General features: G+C 46.4%; 1 protein-coding gene across 8 annotated transcripts in view; it reads right to left on the bottom strand.

Annotated features, from left to right (window-relative positions):
- ANO5 (anoctamin 5) overlaps positions 1-15137 on the bottom strand; it is a 53162-nt gene that overhangs the window by 7532 nt on the left and 30493 nt on the right. For 7 of the 8 annotated variants that reach the window (XM_075281282.1, XM_075281286.1, XM_075281285.1 and 4 more), the window contains 10 exons: positions 13271-13387; positions 9531-9599; positions 8240-8524; positions 7481-7594; positions 6662-6777; positions 6226-6360; positions 4371-4476; positions 4217-4277; positions 3421-3572; positions 1883-1963 (listed from right to left, as the gene is read on the bottom strand). In XM_075281282.1, coding sequence (XP_075137383.1) covers positions 1883-1963; positions 3421-3572; positions 4217-4277; positions 4371-4476; positions 6226-6360; positions 6662-6777; positions 7481-7594; positions 8240-8524; positions 9531-9599; positions 13271-13387 — 1236 coding nt within the window. Of the gene's footprint in view, positions 1-1271; positions 1347-1882; positions 1964-3420; positions 3573-4216; positions 4278-4370; positions 4477-6225; positions 6361-6661; positions 6778-7480; positions 7595-8239; positions 8525-9530; positions 9600-13270; positions 13388-15137 lie in introns of all 8 variants that reach the window. The other variant, XM_075281283.1, reaches the window with a different exon arrangement.

The following is a 15137-nucleotide window of genomic DNA, read 5'->3' as shown; positions in this document are numbered from 1 at the left end:
AGTCAGATCATTCCACAGACAAAGGCCGAGACCCCGCAATGTGGAAACGCAGTTTGTTTTGTTGCAGATTTTGTTACGGTTTTTTGAGGCAAAACCAAGAATGCCTTAAAAGGAAGGAAGGCTTTGAAAAAAACGCAGTAAAATCTGTAACAAAAAAGCTGCATTTCCGTAACGTCGGGCCTCAGCCATAATCATCTTCCTGCCAGTGAATTATTCAGACACCAGGATGTTCCGGGACCGGGGTAAACAACATGGCGGCTCATCGTGACTGGCTGGATCAGGCTTCTGGTATGGGGGCTCTATGCAGTAGTGTCAGGTGCGGTGACCCCGTTCCTGTGTATTTGTATATGATCACTGTCTGTATTCTCAGTTTAATAGCGGCCTGCCAGCGTCATATTCCTCCGGCCACTGCAAAATCTACATATCACAAGTGTAACTGGTGGGGAAGGCAATATGGTGGCTATACTAACCAGTGTGAGGCACTATGGAGGAGTTCTGTAGTGAGGGGGGTACAGCAGGTTTACAGACACCAAGGTGGTAGAGTAACTAGTAGATGTAGGACGGAGAAAACATCAACTACTATAAGGCCGCTATATAAGGACCCGCCATATTGTGGGGGCACCAAAGGGACCGACCATCTATGGTCATGACACGGGTAAGGTTATAAAGGGTCTCTGACAAAACACACACTATATATAAATATATTAATGGAGTTTGGGACAGGTCTTATTCATTTTTGTTTTGCAGTCTGGGCACATCCATTGAAACATATGGGGCCATTTAAGGGTTCAGACCGTACATAGGATACATGCGTACATTCGTGTTTGTGTATCCTAACTGTGGCATCCAACCACTGCAAGCCCCATTAATCCTGGGCACAAAGGGCTGCAGTTTTCCCTGCATAGCACCACCCTGACCACATGGCTGTGTAAGGAACTGCAGTCGGCACCAACAGAACAAGGTCTAACTTTCTTGAAAAAAAACAAAAAACTTTAGATGGTAAATATCAGAATATGTGATTTTCCATCCGCTTCATTCTGGAGATCAGGGGTGCTCAGAGGTCACATATTTAACCCGGGTCACCAGAACATCCCTGTCATCGGCTTCTAATGATTATCAATGTAAATTTAGGACAGTGAGAAGCGTAAGGAAGCAGACGGGGGAGGGGGACGTTCAAGAAAGGAGGAAAAGGACAGAGAGAGAGGGGGAAACAGAAAACAAAGCACCACAGACCGGGGTTAAGAAAGTATTAGAGATCCGAGGATGCTCACCCAGAATAGCACTGTGGTTCCAGAGAAGCAGAACCGCGCCGCCTTGCTAGTTAGGGGCAAGAAAGGCTCCATCTCCTGAAACAGTCAAAGCAAGCAAAGCCACGATTCACCATGGAGTAAAGATGCTCACCCCCAAAATAAGGAGAATACAAGACGTCGGCAAGCGATGTGCAGAGACAGAAGCAACAGCGAGACCATCCTGCTCCAGTGTCTATAGAACACAATGGCTGATGCGATTTCTCCTATTATACCCTCAAGTCTGTCAAGTGTGACCTGAACCCTGGGAAATGGGTTTCCCAATATTTTCTGGAGAGTTGGGATCTTATTTACAATCCCCAACATCTATGACCTGCTTCTGGGCCATGGTGTAATACCACACTGCCGCCAGCAGGGGTCACTATATACAGTCACATCAGATGGGTTGTGATGTAATTTTTGTGCCTAATCTATACCTAGAACAAGATGGTTTCCATCGCCTCTGCCTCCCCGCACATCACCAGACGTCACCACCAGTCCAGCGCCCCATTTTTGTAGCAAAAACCAACAGAGCTGAAGTTAATGGTGGTTAGTGTCGGACTCGGGAGGCTGCGATGGCGGAGTCTCCCTCTTACCCAGAACACAATGGACATCCAGCACAAGAACAGTTTCCCCAGGATGTTTGCCGGACTTCGCTTTAGAATCATTTCTATTTCCTACAAATGTAGAAAGGCTGAATGTGTAACAAACCAGAACACGGGATCAGAGGCGGACCACGGGACACGGGAAAATACAACATGGGCGTCCTGCCCAGAACAGAGGCAGCCATCTTGTTTTGGAGGTCATTACGTGATATGTGATTAGTATGTGATCCAACACCCGGCCCACATACACAGACATCAGCTATGGCAGCAATGTCCAGGGGCTGGAGCTGCTACTAGACAGTGAGCATGTGCAGTCTGCTCCTATACAAGTAATAGGGGTGTTGCTGCAGGTCCCCAAAATCACCACTATGCAACAGATGAGGCTGCTGTGCCCCCCTATTACTTTTATAGGAGAGTCTGCAAGTGCTCCCAATCCACTAAAGCTTCTGGGACCTGGGTACTACAGAAACAGCTGATCTGTGTGGGGGCCAGGTGTGGGACCTCCACAGATCATATACTGACGACCTATCCACCTCATCTTCCTGTAAAAGTTGAGTGACAACCAATATGGCCACAATTATCCCCACCATGACAATCCACTGTAATGGTGGATAAACTGATCATCACTCAGCTTTCCTAGACATAGACTGGACAATGTACCCTTTAGGCGTCTGATAAAGCTGACAATATAGTGGCTATTCACATCATCACTCAGCTTTTCCAAAAACAGAAAACTAAGGAATGATTGAATACAAGTTTTAATCCATTTGTTAGAAGAGTCTCTGGGAGAATACTTTTTGGCGATTCCCTGTACTTGTTTACCTCGCTTTGGCTAAGCACAGGAAAGCTGAGGATACAAGATGGCTGCCTCCGTAGTATCAACAATACAAAATGGTTAATTCTGTTAAAATATAAATCTGTACAATCACAATTGTAACGTTAATTGTCTGCGAGAAATCTCTCAATAAAGCTGTAAATAAAACAAAAAAAAAAAACGGTTATACAATGCAGGTTAATGTCTGCTGGTGACGACCCCAGGGGTCGGGGTAACGGCTATTGGATACAATGCAGGTTAGTGTCTGCTGGTGACAGCCCCAGGGGTCGGGGTAACGGCTATTGGCTCATTAAGGGTTTGCCCACATGGACTAATATGCGGCTGATTTTTGGCTGCAGGAAAAATGCACCAAATGTGTTTTTTTTCTGAACATTAGGACTAATCTATATCTGATTTGAGCGGAGGGGCGACATTCACCCATCGCACCGATCAGCTACAAATAATGGTCTTTGTCAATTGAGGCGAAAGTTACAGGTCCGAAATTAATTGACAACATGAGAGTAAAAGATACAATAAATCTGTTATCAGATACATAATAAATTACACAGCAATGAAGTATATGCATCTCATTGGATTCAGGAAGATTCATGAACCAGGTTTCGGTCACCTTACATGAACGGACGGGACGCTTTCTTGGGCTGCCTACATAGGGGACAGGTTAGTGACAGATGACAGATACAGCCCTGATATTTACCTGCGTCACTGGATTTTTCTTCTTATGTGTACACTTGGCCTCATACTCTGGTCTCAGTTGAAGTTGTTGTTGCTCTTCTTCAAAGTCAACCAAGTCCCACTCGTACTCCAGCCGCGCCTGCCGCCGTTTCCAGAACTCCAGGAACAACGTCACTGCGAAGAGAGCAGGTCAGTCTCCCAATCATCACAGACAGGTCTCAAATTACTGGGAAACTCCCAAATTATTTGTCATCCTATTGTCCAGAATGGTACATCTGCAGCTAACACTACCTGGCGCAGATCTGCCCTTCAGGAGGCAGGAAAAGCTGAATGACTAAACCTTAGTCCAAGATGATATGAGGCTTTAAAGTGGTATTTACTGTGATGACCTCCGAGTGGCTTCAGACTCGATTAACTTTCTTCAGTCCCAGGGCATTCAGCAGTATTTTGTACTGCAATATTGACAAGGCTAAGATCGCATGGTTTGCTGCGATGGACCTGCAGATTCTCCTTGTTCCGCAGGTATTGTATGCAGCAAGTGGATGTTGTTAATACATTGCAAATGGAAAATCGCTGTGTGTTAGCTGCTGGCAAATATGATGCATCTAACCCGCAGGGATTACATTGTGTATGCCCTATAAAAAAAAACTTATTCCAATTTCCTCCACAGTTTTGCGCCTTGTATTGCAGCACGGCTCCACTGAAGTGACTGACACTGCTCTGTAACACCACACACAGTCCCTTTAAAGCCTGGCAAGTATGAAAGGACTAACGTCTGGATAGTAAAAACATCTCAAACTTTGTGCAAAGACACTTACCCCATATTCCCATGAAGATGGCAAAGAAGAGGGTCGCAACGTTATCAAACAAGTGCGAGTACTGCAGAGAAAAAAAAAGGAAGATTAAGATCAGGACAGAGAATAAGACCCACACACAAGACCCAGGCGCAGGGAGGAGGAGGAGGACAGGTACCTGAGAAGGCTGACACGTGATGTTTAATCGCCAGAATTCGCACCTTTGGTCACACAGGGGGCACATGATGATCTGCCCGCCAATGTCCTTATCACAGATCTCTTTACTGTAAGAGCAAAGCAGAAAAATAAGTCACAAAAAGATCTCAATGAAAGAGAACGCAAATCTAAAGCCATGGCGCCAATCTGAGGAGAGCGCCAATACTTCAGGTTGCCGTTTGTCTTATGAGTATGGAGATCTCCCAACTCTCCAGACATCAGAGGAAGAAGGATTGGGCATGATAAAAGTTATGCCCAATCCTTTGTATCACACAGTACAGAAGATATAGTAGCTTGTGCACACCCGGGTGAACGGAGCATACATGTGTATGGTGAGGGTTCAGGTGAGAAATGAAACGTGTATCTAATAGTTTGACAATTGGTCCATATTAGGGATGAGCAAACCAATACAAAACCAAATTTTCCAAAGATTTCAGGTTAGACACTCACGAACCACTATTATATTCCAGGGTCTCCTTAGGCTTTACCGTATAATAAAGGAGACCCAAAGAGGGTGAGTAAAAGTAAGAAACTGTTATACTTGCGTTGCCTCACCTCTCAGGGGCGTCCGGCGGTCCTCCAGCATGGTCTTCAATCCTCTACTATTCTCTAGCTGACATCACAGCCCTTGGGTCTCTGCTGAGGCTTGTGATTGGGGGCTCAGAGGTCAGTTGGGGCAGGGCAACACCACTACTAGAGATGAGCGAATAGTATAGTTTCGAATACCTCGCTCCCATAGGAATGAATGGAAGCAGCCGGCGCTTAACCCCTTGGTGTTCGGCTGCTTCCATTCATTCCTATGGCAGCGAGGTATTCGAAACTAGAGTTTCGAATACTATTCGAATCAACTCTAGTCACTACACTTTCACCCAGTGCCATGGCACATTAGGTCAGTCAGAGGTAGATAGAGACTTGAAGAGGATTCTGGGGGACCATCGGACGTTCAGAAATAGCGAAGCAAAGTGGGTATAAGGGCCCATTCACACTACGGATACGCTTCCTGATTCTGAACGTTAAAACACGTTCAGAATCAGCGTGTATAAAGCAGATCCCATTCATTTCAATGGGAGCCGGCATACGAGCGCTCCCCATTGAAATGAATGGGCTGCTTTTTTCTCTACGAGCGCTCCCATTGAAGTGAATGGGAAGCGCTGCGTGTACGGCTCGCCGTGTGAAGGGGCCCGGCGCTCAGCTCATTCCGAGCCGTACACGCGAGCGCTTCCCATTCACTTCAATGGGAGCGCTTGTAGAGAAAAAAGCAGCCGTATGCCGGCTCCCATTGAAATGAATGGGATCTGCTTTATACGCGCTGATTCTGAACGTGTTTTAACGTTCAGACTCAGTCAGCGTATCCGTAGTGTGAATGGGCCCTAAGTGTTATTTTGACTCACCTCCCCTGGAACTCCACTTATTATATTCCAGGGTCTGAGGAGACCCCAGAGCACTTTCAGACAAGTTTGGCCCTAAACAAACCAGAAAGGCCGAACCTCATGAATATTTGTTGAAACAAATCTCGTGAGCTTCGCCTATTGCTAGTCGCCATCACATCCAGCTGACACAGGAGTGGCGTTGTGTCCTGCGTGACTATATCCTAACACAAGGTTCTTCCATGTCCTTTAGATCTGGAGTTACTCTTTACAGCAGCCCTTCACTTGGTCCAGTAGAGGGCCCCCTTAGATGAGGCCAATGTGAACTAATAGGGCTGTATGGGCAGTGCTTGTTAGTTGTTCAGAAAGGACAAGAATACAAAGAATCCAAAACACAGAGCAGCCATTTTCCAGGCCCTATGTCCCGTCGCCAGGCTTCTACAAGCTTACCTACTGATGTTTTCATCCATTGTTATCCATCCATACAGGAAGCAGAAAAACCCAACAACAGCAGCGTAAAATAACATTTCCGTATAGAAGCCAAGCCAAGCAAAGTAGATTCCGATCTTCTCCCCGTAGTATTTCCTGGAAGGAGAAATAAACAATGCTCAGTTTAAGTATACAAGGGAAATTTCCAGCACAAAGTGATAGGAATAGGTCATAACCTTATAACCAGTGGGGGAATGGAGGAGAGGGGTCTGACCTCTGGGACCCCCACTGATCCTGAGAATGAAGGGGACATGGGGTGTAATGTATAGAATTGCTGGGACTATATAACACAGGTTGTTTGTTTTTTGCCACACGTGGGCTCGCGCCATCGGAGTAAAACTAAATGTCCTATAACTCTTATGATGAGGATTAAGACCCCTGGGGTACCCGCACTCACCTGATCAGATCCAGCGGCTGTTCCTTGTAAAACTTTCCAAACTTGGCCCACTGCTTATACAATGTGTATCTTTCGTTGTCGCACTTCTCGTCCTGGGACTTCTTCCAATACTGACACTGCAGAGAGGAGCGGCAGAGAACATGAGACACTTATCTGTAAGGCTGGGGTACGTGGCGACATCAAGATCGCACTGACACGTCACTATAACCAATGTGAACATGGTCACGTAACTACACAGAATACAATATGGCCAGGACGCAACAGAAGTCAAAAATCCAAAACTGCAGAATTTTTGGTTGCAGCTCACATGACAAGTAACTTCCTCAGCATAGTGTTCAATAACTGATGAAATATCGAAATTCGATGCAGTCGCACAGAACAATTTTTACTAATGGTATGGGTGTTACAGATCCTAAATTGCATGGCAAAACTCATCCTAAACTGATCACGTCACTTATAGGGTGGTGGGGGGTGCAGGCTCGTTGGAAAACCCAGGAGGGGTCAGGGTGAGGTACAATAAAATAAAAATGATGCTCATCTCTCAAGTGTTGCACCCCCTGTTCCCAACACTGGGGGACCCGGAAGTGAAGGTCAGGTGACCACTGCAGCCAATCACTGGCCACAATTTGGTAGAGATTAATTACGTATCAGCAGCAATTGGCCACAACGGTCACCCGAGTCTCTGCACTTCCAGCCCGGTCATGGCCAGCACTGACTGGATTTGGGACGTGACCCTCAAATGGAGGTTTATATTACCCCACCCCGACCGCTGTTGGGTTCTCCGGTGATCCTTTAAACCCCCTTTTCACTGTAACTTACATCATGGAGAGGGAAGGCGGATGTGTACGTCCCATTGCTGATCAGCCTCTTAATGCCAAATTTTCTTTTCTCCTCTCCTATTCCGTAGGGGCAGCGAGAGAGGATGTAATAAACCTGAAAATGGAAAAATAAATCAATAAAGAGAGAATATTAGTGGGATTACCTGACTAAAGCGGAGGAGACGCCGGATGACAGCAGCCTGCGTATACTTCTATATTCTTATATGGATATTGTTAAAGGGGGGTGTTTGGGATTAAGGTTTTTTTATGGGCAATCATTACCATAGGTCATAAATATCTGAATGGCCCCCAGATTGATTAGATGTATGGAGACGCTTCTGGTGCCCGTCCTATACACAGGGTCAGAAGAAGAAAGCTCGGCCCCCTGTATAGTAATGTAGTTCGGCCTCTCCAAGAGAAGTTCTAAGTTTACTGTTCTCTGGTATCAGCCATATTAAGCTGCCTGCAGGGTTCTTCAATCAGACAGTGGCAGTAAGTGCCAGGAAATAAAAATATGGCTGCTGGGACTGTAATCTCTGGCAGCACTTGCAGCCCCCTAGAAGTGAATGGACCACCGATCAGGCAAGTGCACTGGTGATCCATTCACAAGGAGGATTTAGGGGAACCCAGTGTTTGGAAACGATTCCCCTGTCCTGTGGATAGACAAGTGACCAGAAGAGCACAACCCCAACCTGGAGGGTAACAAGGGAGTGGACAGAGGGGTCAATCCCGGATCACTAGATGATGAGACTACACTTACTATCCTGTTCCTGATGGCCGGCGAGAAGAACTTGTTCTGGTCTTTGATGATGAACAGTTCCTGCCGCTGCTTGCTGAATGGGGCGGTGAAGTAATCGGCTTCTGGGTTCATGACTTCATATGGAAGTTTGAAGATTCGGAGAAACCAGTTGAGAGGATTTTCCTTGTTCTGATCCAGATCATTCTCCTTTATGGGCATCTTGATATTCAGCACCTCTGCATAGGTGGAGAGGACCTCCCAGGTCGCGTGGATCTTCACAAAGTAAATTTTCCCACTTTCAGAATCCTGAAGGGAGAAATGAAAACTTCACTTTAAAGAGATTTCATGGGACTTGAGCATGGATGACCTGTCCCTTAGGATAGTGGAGGGCCAATCCCCAACCCATCACAGTTCAGCTGGTTGAATAGACTGCAGCGTTTGGATGGGCACGTGCGGTCTCTTCACTGACTATCGAGCACAACATCGTACATTGTGTAAAGCCCGTGCTTAGTACTGCAGCTCATGCCCATTTACTTGAGTGGGACTGAGCTGCTGCTGCGACATGTATCATTGAAAATGATGTCATTGGCATGAAAAGAGGCCGCAGTCTCTTCACACAGCTGATGTGCTGGGTCCTGGGTGTCGGACCCCCACCGATCACATATTGATGACCAATCCTATAGATGTATGTATGTTCCAAAAAACCATTTTAATATAAAAAATATTCAAATCCCTCCCCCGAGGAGCAAATCCCATCAGTCTACAAGACTAGCGAAATAAAATCTTACACAGATACGATGTCAGAGGACAGGGGAACCTCTAATCTAAATTGAGCCCCTGGACGCGCTGTCGTGGTCCGGTCACAAAATACATAACTCTGAGGATGAGGAGCAGGAAAAAAAGGATTCATCCCTCCCCAAAACCGAAGAGAGGGACGTATTCAAAGAGGTTCTCCAGGACTTCAAAGTAGCAGTGGTGCTTGTGTAACACCAATTCTGTTTCACAGGACAGGTAACATGGGGATTGTTATTCATTTAGGAATGGGGCTGAGCTGCAATACCAAGCAAAGCCACTATGCAATGGACGGCAGTAAGTAGTGAAGAGGCCGCAGTGCTTATAGGAACACTGCAGCCTCTTCAAACTGCTGGTCATGCGGGTCCTGGGACTTGGACCCTCATCAACTTGATATTGATAACCGGTCATGAAAGATAAGATATCAATAGTTTAGTCTTGGGAAACCCCAATAAAATATCTCCCCCTATACATACCTTACCAGAATCCTATTCCCTGGATCCATTTGCCTTTTACTCACCTTCTTATCCTCAACTTCTAGCTCCAGGCCGGATTTCTGCAAGTTCATCTCAAATTCTCGTCTTCTCTCCTGCGGAGAAACCAATCATATTTTTAGGATTTTGCAAATACTCAAGCTAAAGGAGATCCCAAATTCACCCCGGAAACGTCACGCCCAAGCAGGTAAGTATTAAGGTGTCATATAAGACAGCATTTGATTCATTGACACTTTCCACATGTGAGGGTCGGGGTGGAGTCCCTTTAGATTACACCGATCAACCAGTAGGTGGCAGCAGTAACCACCAATCATAGCGACACAGGAAAAACAAAAAACATAGCAACCAATGACGTCACTGCATCCTCGCTAAGTCTGCTCGCTGTGTTCTGTCATACCTCATCCGCGCCTGTTGCGCCCCAATGACAATGTGGTCTACTGTGTTCTGTCGAGGTGTCCATTGGGAAAAATAACGCGGCCTATAACTCTCTCTCCTGTGAGATGGCAAAATACAAATGGGGGGGACACAAAATTTGCTATATTTGATATAAAAAATAGTGCTGTGAGTGTGTCCGGTTGTCGGAGCCCACTGTAAACCTAAGGGGGTCTATAACACAGGGAGCTGGCTGTACACAGCAATAGGTTATAAAAAGAAGCCATAGCACAAATGTGAACACAGCCCGATTATTGTGAATGATAACACAGGCGGATATCACACATTTCACTACAGCCAAGAACCCGCCGCCTCTGCTGACCCAGCACTGAGGTAAGATAACCCGCAGGAAGTTCCCGGCCCGCTCATACATATCTGCTCTACCCAGATCTATCGCTGCAGCAGGAAACCAATGTTAGTCACCAGCCACAGAGAAATAATGCCGCCATACCGCTCACGATCAAGATGCTTGACCCTGGGTTTTGCAATTGTCTGATACAAGCAACGACGCTCTTAGGGATAGAAAAGTATTCCCTGCTTTGAAATGGAACAAAAGGTGAGAAAAGATGGATGACAACCATTACACCCACCATAAAAGTCTCACGGTTTTTACTGCTGCCGGAATAAGCAATCCCTCTAAATAGTCTACTCCAAAGGAGAGGTGGGTGCCGGGGTACAATATCACATTGCAGCAGGACAGAAGCTTTACCACTGTCCTTAAAGGGATTGTCCAGTGGCAAACTGATTTTTTACACACTGATGACCTGTCCACAGCATCGGTCATCAGTACGTAATATGTTGGGGTGCGACACCTGGACCCCATACAGATCAGCTATTCTAGCAGCCTCCGGGTGCTGGAAGCTGCTAGTGGATAAAGTGTAATAGGATTGGCCTGCAATTCCCTCTTACCACCACTATGCTGTGCTTCTCCTATTGCTTGGATAGGACCGATGCAGCACATGCTGTCCCATCCACTACCACCGGAGGCTGCTAGAACAGCTGATCTGTGCAGGTCCTGCACAGATTACATTCTGGTGACCTATCCTATTTATAGGTCATCAGTAGGAAAAATCATTTAGGGGCCAGAAAACCCCTTTTAGGCTAAAGCCCCACGTTGCGGAAACGCAGCATTTTTTGCTGTGGTTTTTTGAGCTAAAGCCAGGAGTGGATTGATCAGAAGGGAGAAGTATAAAAACTTCCCATATATTTCCTGTTCCATTTGTAGCCATTCTTGGCTTTGGCTCAAAAAACCGCAACAAAAAAAAAGCTGCGTTTCTACAACGTGGGGCCTCAGCCTTAAAGGGTTTGTAGCCTTTTGCAAGCGATTAGTTTTCCATTGTTCCAGTTAATGTAGATGTGAATGCCGCCATTGTAGGATCAGGCTCTGCTGCTTTGTTTGTCGCTCTGTGTATCTCCATGGTACCAGACTACAAACACACCCTGCGTAGTCTGATCCTACAGTCGTGTGTTCAGCCACCCAAACACCTTCAATGGCTGTCGGAGAAACGCTTTTTCGGGTGGTATTGCTCTCTGCACTTCTCCGGCCGTACACATGGGAAGGGTTTATGAATCCTTGTACTAGATGTGACTAGAAATCTGAACGTTGGCTGTTGCAATCTCCTTGGCGTCCGTCCCAGTAAAGGCTCCTTCGCTTGTAAACAGCAGTACGATTACATAAACACGTCCACGCCAGAGGTTTCCACAGTCCCTAAAATAACACTAACAAGGATTCAAGGTGTAGCGCAGAACAGAATTATGTAATATCGGACGGCAACACTTTCTGTAGCCCAAGGCCAAGGCTCGGTTATGCCGCCATTCTAACCAGAGGCTTGTCACACGTTGGATATATTGTTTCATATTTTATTTCTTCCCCCCCTCCCAGGCCCTGCCTTACAGCCAAACTGGAAAATCCCTTTAAATCATCTCTATTTGCCATTTGCTTATCTATTATGCACTTGGTCACACTGGAAGCTGAGATAAGATGGACTGTCTGTAGGGACTTCCCACAATGGTCAATAAAAAGCCCTACAGGAGAAACAATGGAATCCGAAAAATACAGAGAAGCTTTATAGTAAAGGGAAGGGACTCTCCAGTGACCCCAGTGCTCACAGATATGCTACAGGGTGCACGTCCTCAAACAGCCCCGCATATCTCAGCTGCCGGGAGCCCTGCGAGTGTAGGGACTGCAATACTGGAGGTTGCAGATACCCCAGAATTCTCAGGTTTTGAAAGCCAAAATCTGGAAAATATCACTGATGGTTACATAAAAGTGAATGGATCTCACACATCATTCATGGTCGGTCTCTGTGGTTACATTCAGCCTGGACGCCGCCCTTCTCTGCCGTTATGCAGCATGGCAGCCGGCCAAGGCCGAACGCTAAGTAACTGTGATGGAGATGGGTGGAAGGAGTGTAAGCAGGGAGGCCGGGAGCTTATATATTAGTATCAGTGGTCAGCACAACATCAGGGAGACAGGAACCTCCTGGATTGTGCACGTGTGTGTAGGCCACACACACACATACACATATATATATATATATATATATATATATATATATATATATATATATATATAAATATATATAAATATATATATATAAATATATATTTTTTATATATATAGAATGTGAGCCCCATATAGGGATCACAATGTACGTTTTTTCCCCCTATCAGTATGTCTTTGTAGAATGGGAAGAAATCCACGCAAACACAGGGAGAACATACAAACTCCTTGCAAATTATGTTCCTGGTGGGATTCAAACCCAGGACTCCAGCGCTGCAAGGCTGCAATACTAACCACTGAGCCACCGTGTTGCCCCCAGGCCACATATATTTCTCCTATTCAGTATCCAACCGCCCTGATCAGATACCTCCACCAATTGCTAAAACAGAGAACTTTGATCGCCCGAGTAGCAAGGAGGTGTTTGAATGGGGAGGTGGTCCTGTGTGTGCTCTGCCCCTCCATACTATGGTGCTGGTGCAAGCAGTGCAGAGCTGGCTGGAATATTGCTTCCACTAAGGCCCCCTGCACACAATTGTGTGCTCCGTTCCATTCTGATGAACATAGAGCCTGCTATACCATGCAACGTGTCATCGAAACATAGCAGATTGAAAGCCCCCCTAGAGGTAAGTCCGTCATTGAAGGCACTAGGATGTCACTTGCAAAATCATCTCCACCTCAGACACCACACACTCTCATGTGTATGAGGCCTTACACTCTATAAAGGCAGGAATATTAGAATTTGGGGTCCCCCTGCTTTACAATGCACCCCTATCAATGTGTGCATGCACTCGCCCAGGACTCTGACAAACCGGGGAGGGGTTACTAACTTACAGATTTCTTGCGGTCCACTTCTTTGTTTGGGTCGTCAACATAAGAAAGAACGAAGTCGATTCTCCGAACGCCGTCACGGAAGAAGACAGAATCTTTACTCTGGGGCTGCTTATCTATCTGTGGGAATAAAAGGGACGGTAACAGGGTGGAAGGAGTGCGGGGGGGGGGGGGGGGGGGACATGGAGACGCCTTCACGCACAGGTAGCACTACAAGGAAACAAGAGGTTAAATGCACAAAGTAGCATGCAGTAATCCAATAAAACACACAGATGATATATGTATGCACTCATATATGGCGTAAAAGATGGTGAAGTGCCATAAGGGAGGGGAGGCCCCGACACTATAGACACCGGAGAAGCAGCACTGAATGCGCCAATGTCGTGTCCAGAACACCGGGGGCAGCACACAAATTATTCCTAATTTTCTATTTCAATTAGGATAGGTCATCATATAAAACTTAGCAGGATCAGACCCCCGGCCCCCACCGATCAGCTGATGGAAGCGGCTGTAATGTTTGGTTGAGTGTTGCGGCTTCTATACTACTCACCCAGCACAGCGCTGTGCACTGTATAGTGGCTGTGCCTGGTATTGCAGCTCAGCCCATTCATTTGAATGGGACTGAGCTGTAATCAGGCCATGTGACCGATGAATGGGACATCACTGCTGCTTCAAACTGCTGATCTGTAAGAGGGAGGGCCTCAAGTGTCAGAATAGACTGACAGCCGGGGAATCACCAAATGAGGGTTTGTCCCTACACAATGGTCCCCTTTGACAACTTTTGCCAATTTATTCACAAATTTCCAGGAGGAATAACAGAGGAACGATACAATGCAGCGTTCTAAGAAGATGTTTCTGATTTGTTACTCCATGGGCCATGTACAGCTGACATGTCAGAAGCGACGATGGATCACTAGGGATATATAATCCTCAGTATACGGGAAGACCTGGCAGCACCCAAAACTCCAGCAGCAATCTGTAACCTAACACCTCATAGCTGGCACCTACACAGGTAAATAATGGGCCGACTCATGACCACTGAGGCTCAGCGCCAAGGAAAAAAGAGAGGGGAAAAGAAAGTAGAAACACGTAATATAAAAGTCAACATGTCCGCCCAAAAACCAGTCGCCCTGCCCAGGTCTGACTAAAGTGTCCCAGCACAGTAGCCAAAAGAAACGGAAAAGAAACAGAAGAAAGAAGCAATCTGTAGGAACGTCTGTCCATCAAATACGCTGGAGACGGGGCCAGTCATAATGTGACCTCAAATCTGGACGGACTCCAATAGATATGAGTGGGCACCTGGTAATCTGAAACTGCCCCACTCACTTCTACTGGGGTTTAAAGGGGTTTTCAGGCCCCCAATTGTTTGGGGTAAGTCATCAGTATGTTCTCTGTAGGGGTCCGATCAGCGGTCACAGCAGTCACTACTACTACCCATATCCATATGCAGACTGCAGGGCTGGCACAATACGTCTACATTGAAGGCAGCCTGGCACTGCCAACTGGACAACCAAAAACATACTCTTTAGCAAATATGGAGCTTTTGCCTATTTGTGCACTACAGTGTCACGGACATGCCGCCTGTATAACGTGACTACCCATCTGAGGCTGGCCCGGTACAGCACTACAACTGTGATAAATATTCACACCATGCACACACGATATAGTGTTATCACAGGATAGCCAGGTCCTGCTCCTTAGACTGAGATGCAATACCAAGCACAGCCTCTATACAATGCAGGGCGCTGTGCTGGATAAATAGGGAACAGATCAGAGCAAATCAATACTAAAGGGGTTACCCCAGACTATAAGAGCACTCTATGCAGTATTCTATAAAAGCAGAGCACACTAGATAACATGCAAGGACCTG

This window comes from Leptodactylus fuscus, chromosome 7 (assembly GCF_031893055.1).
Source record: "Leptodactylus fuscus isolate aLepFus1 chromosome 7, aLepFus1.hap2, whole genome shotgun sequence".
In the NCBI taxonomy this organism is placed as follows: Eukaryota; Metazoa; Chordata; class Amphibia; order Anura; family Leptodactylidae; genus Leptodactylus; species Leptodactylus fuscus.
The sequence above is the reverse complement of the archived record's forward strand: the minus strand, read 5'-3'. Positions and strand labels throughout refer to the sequence as shown.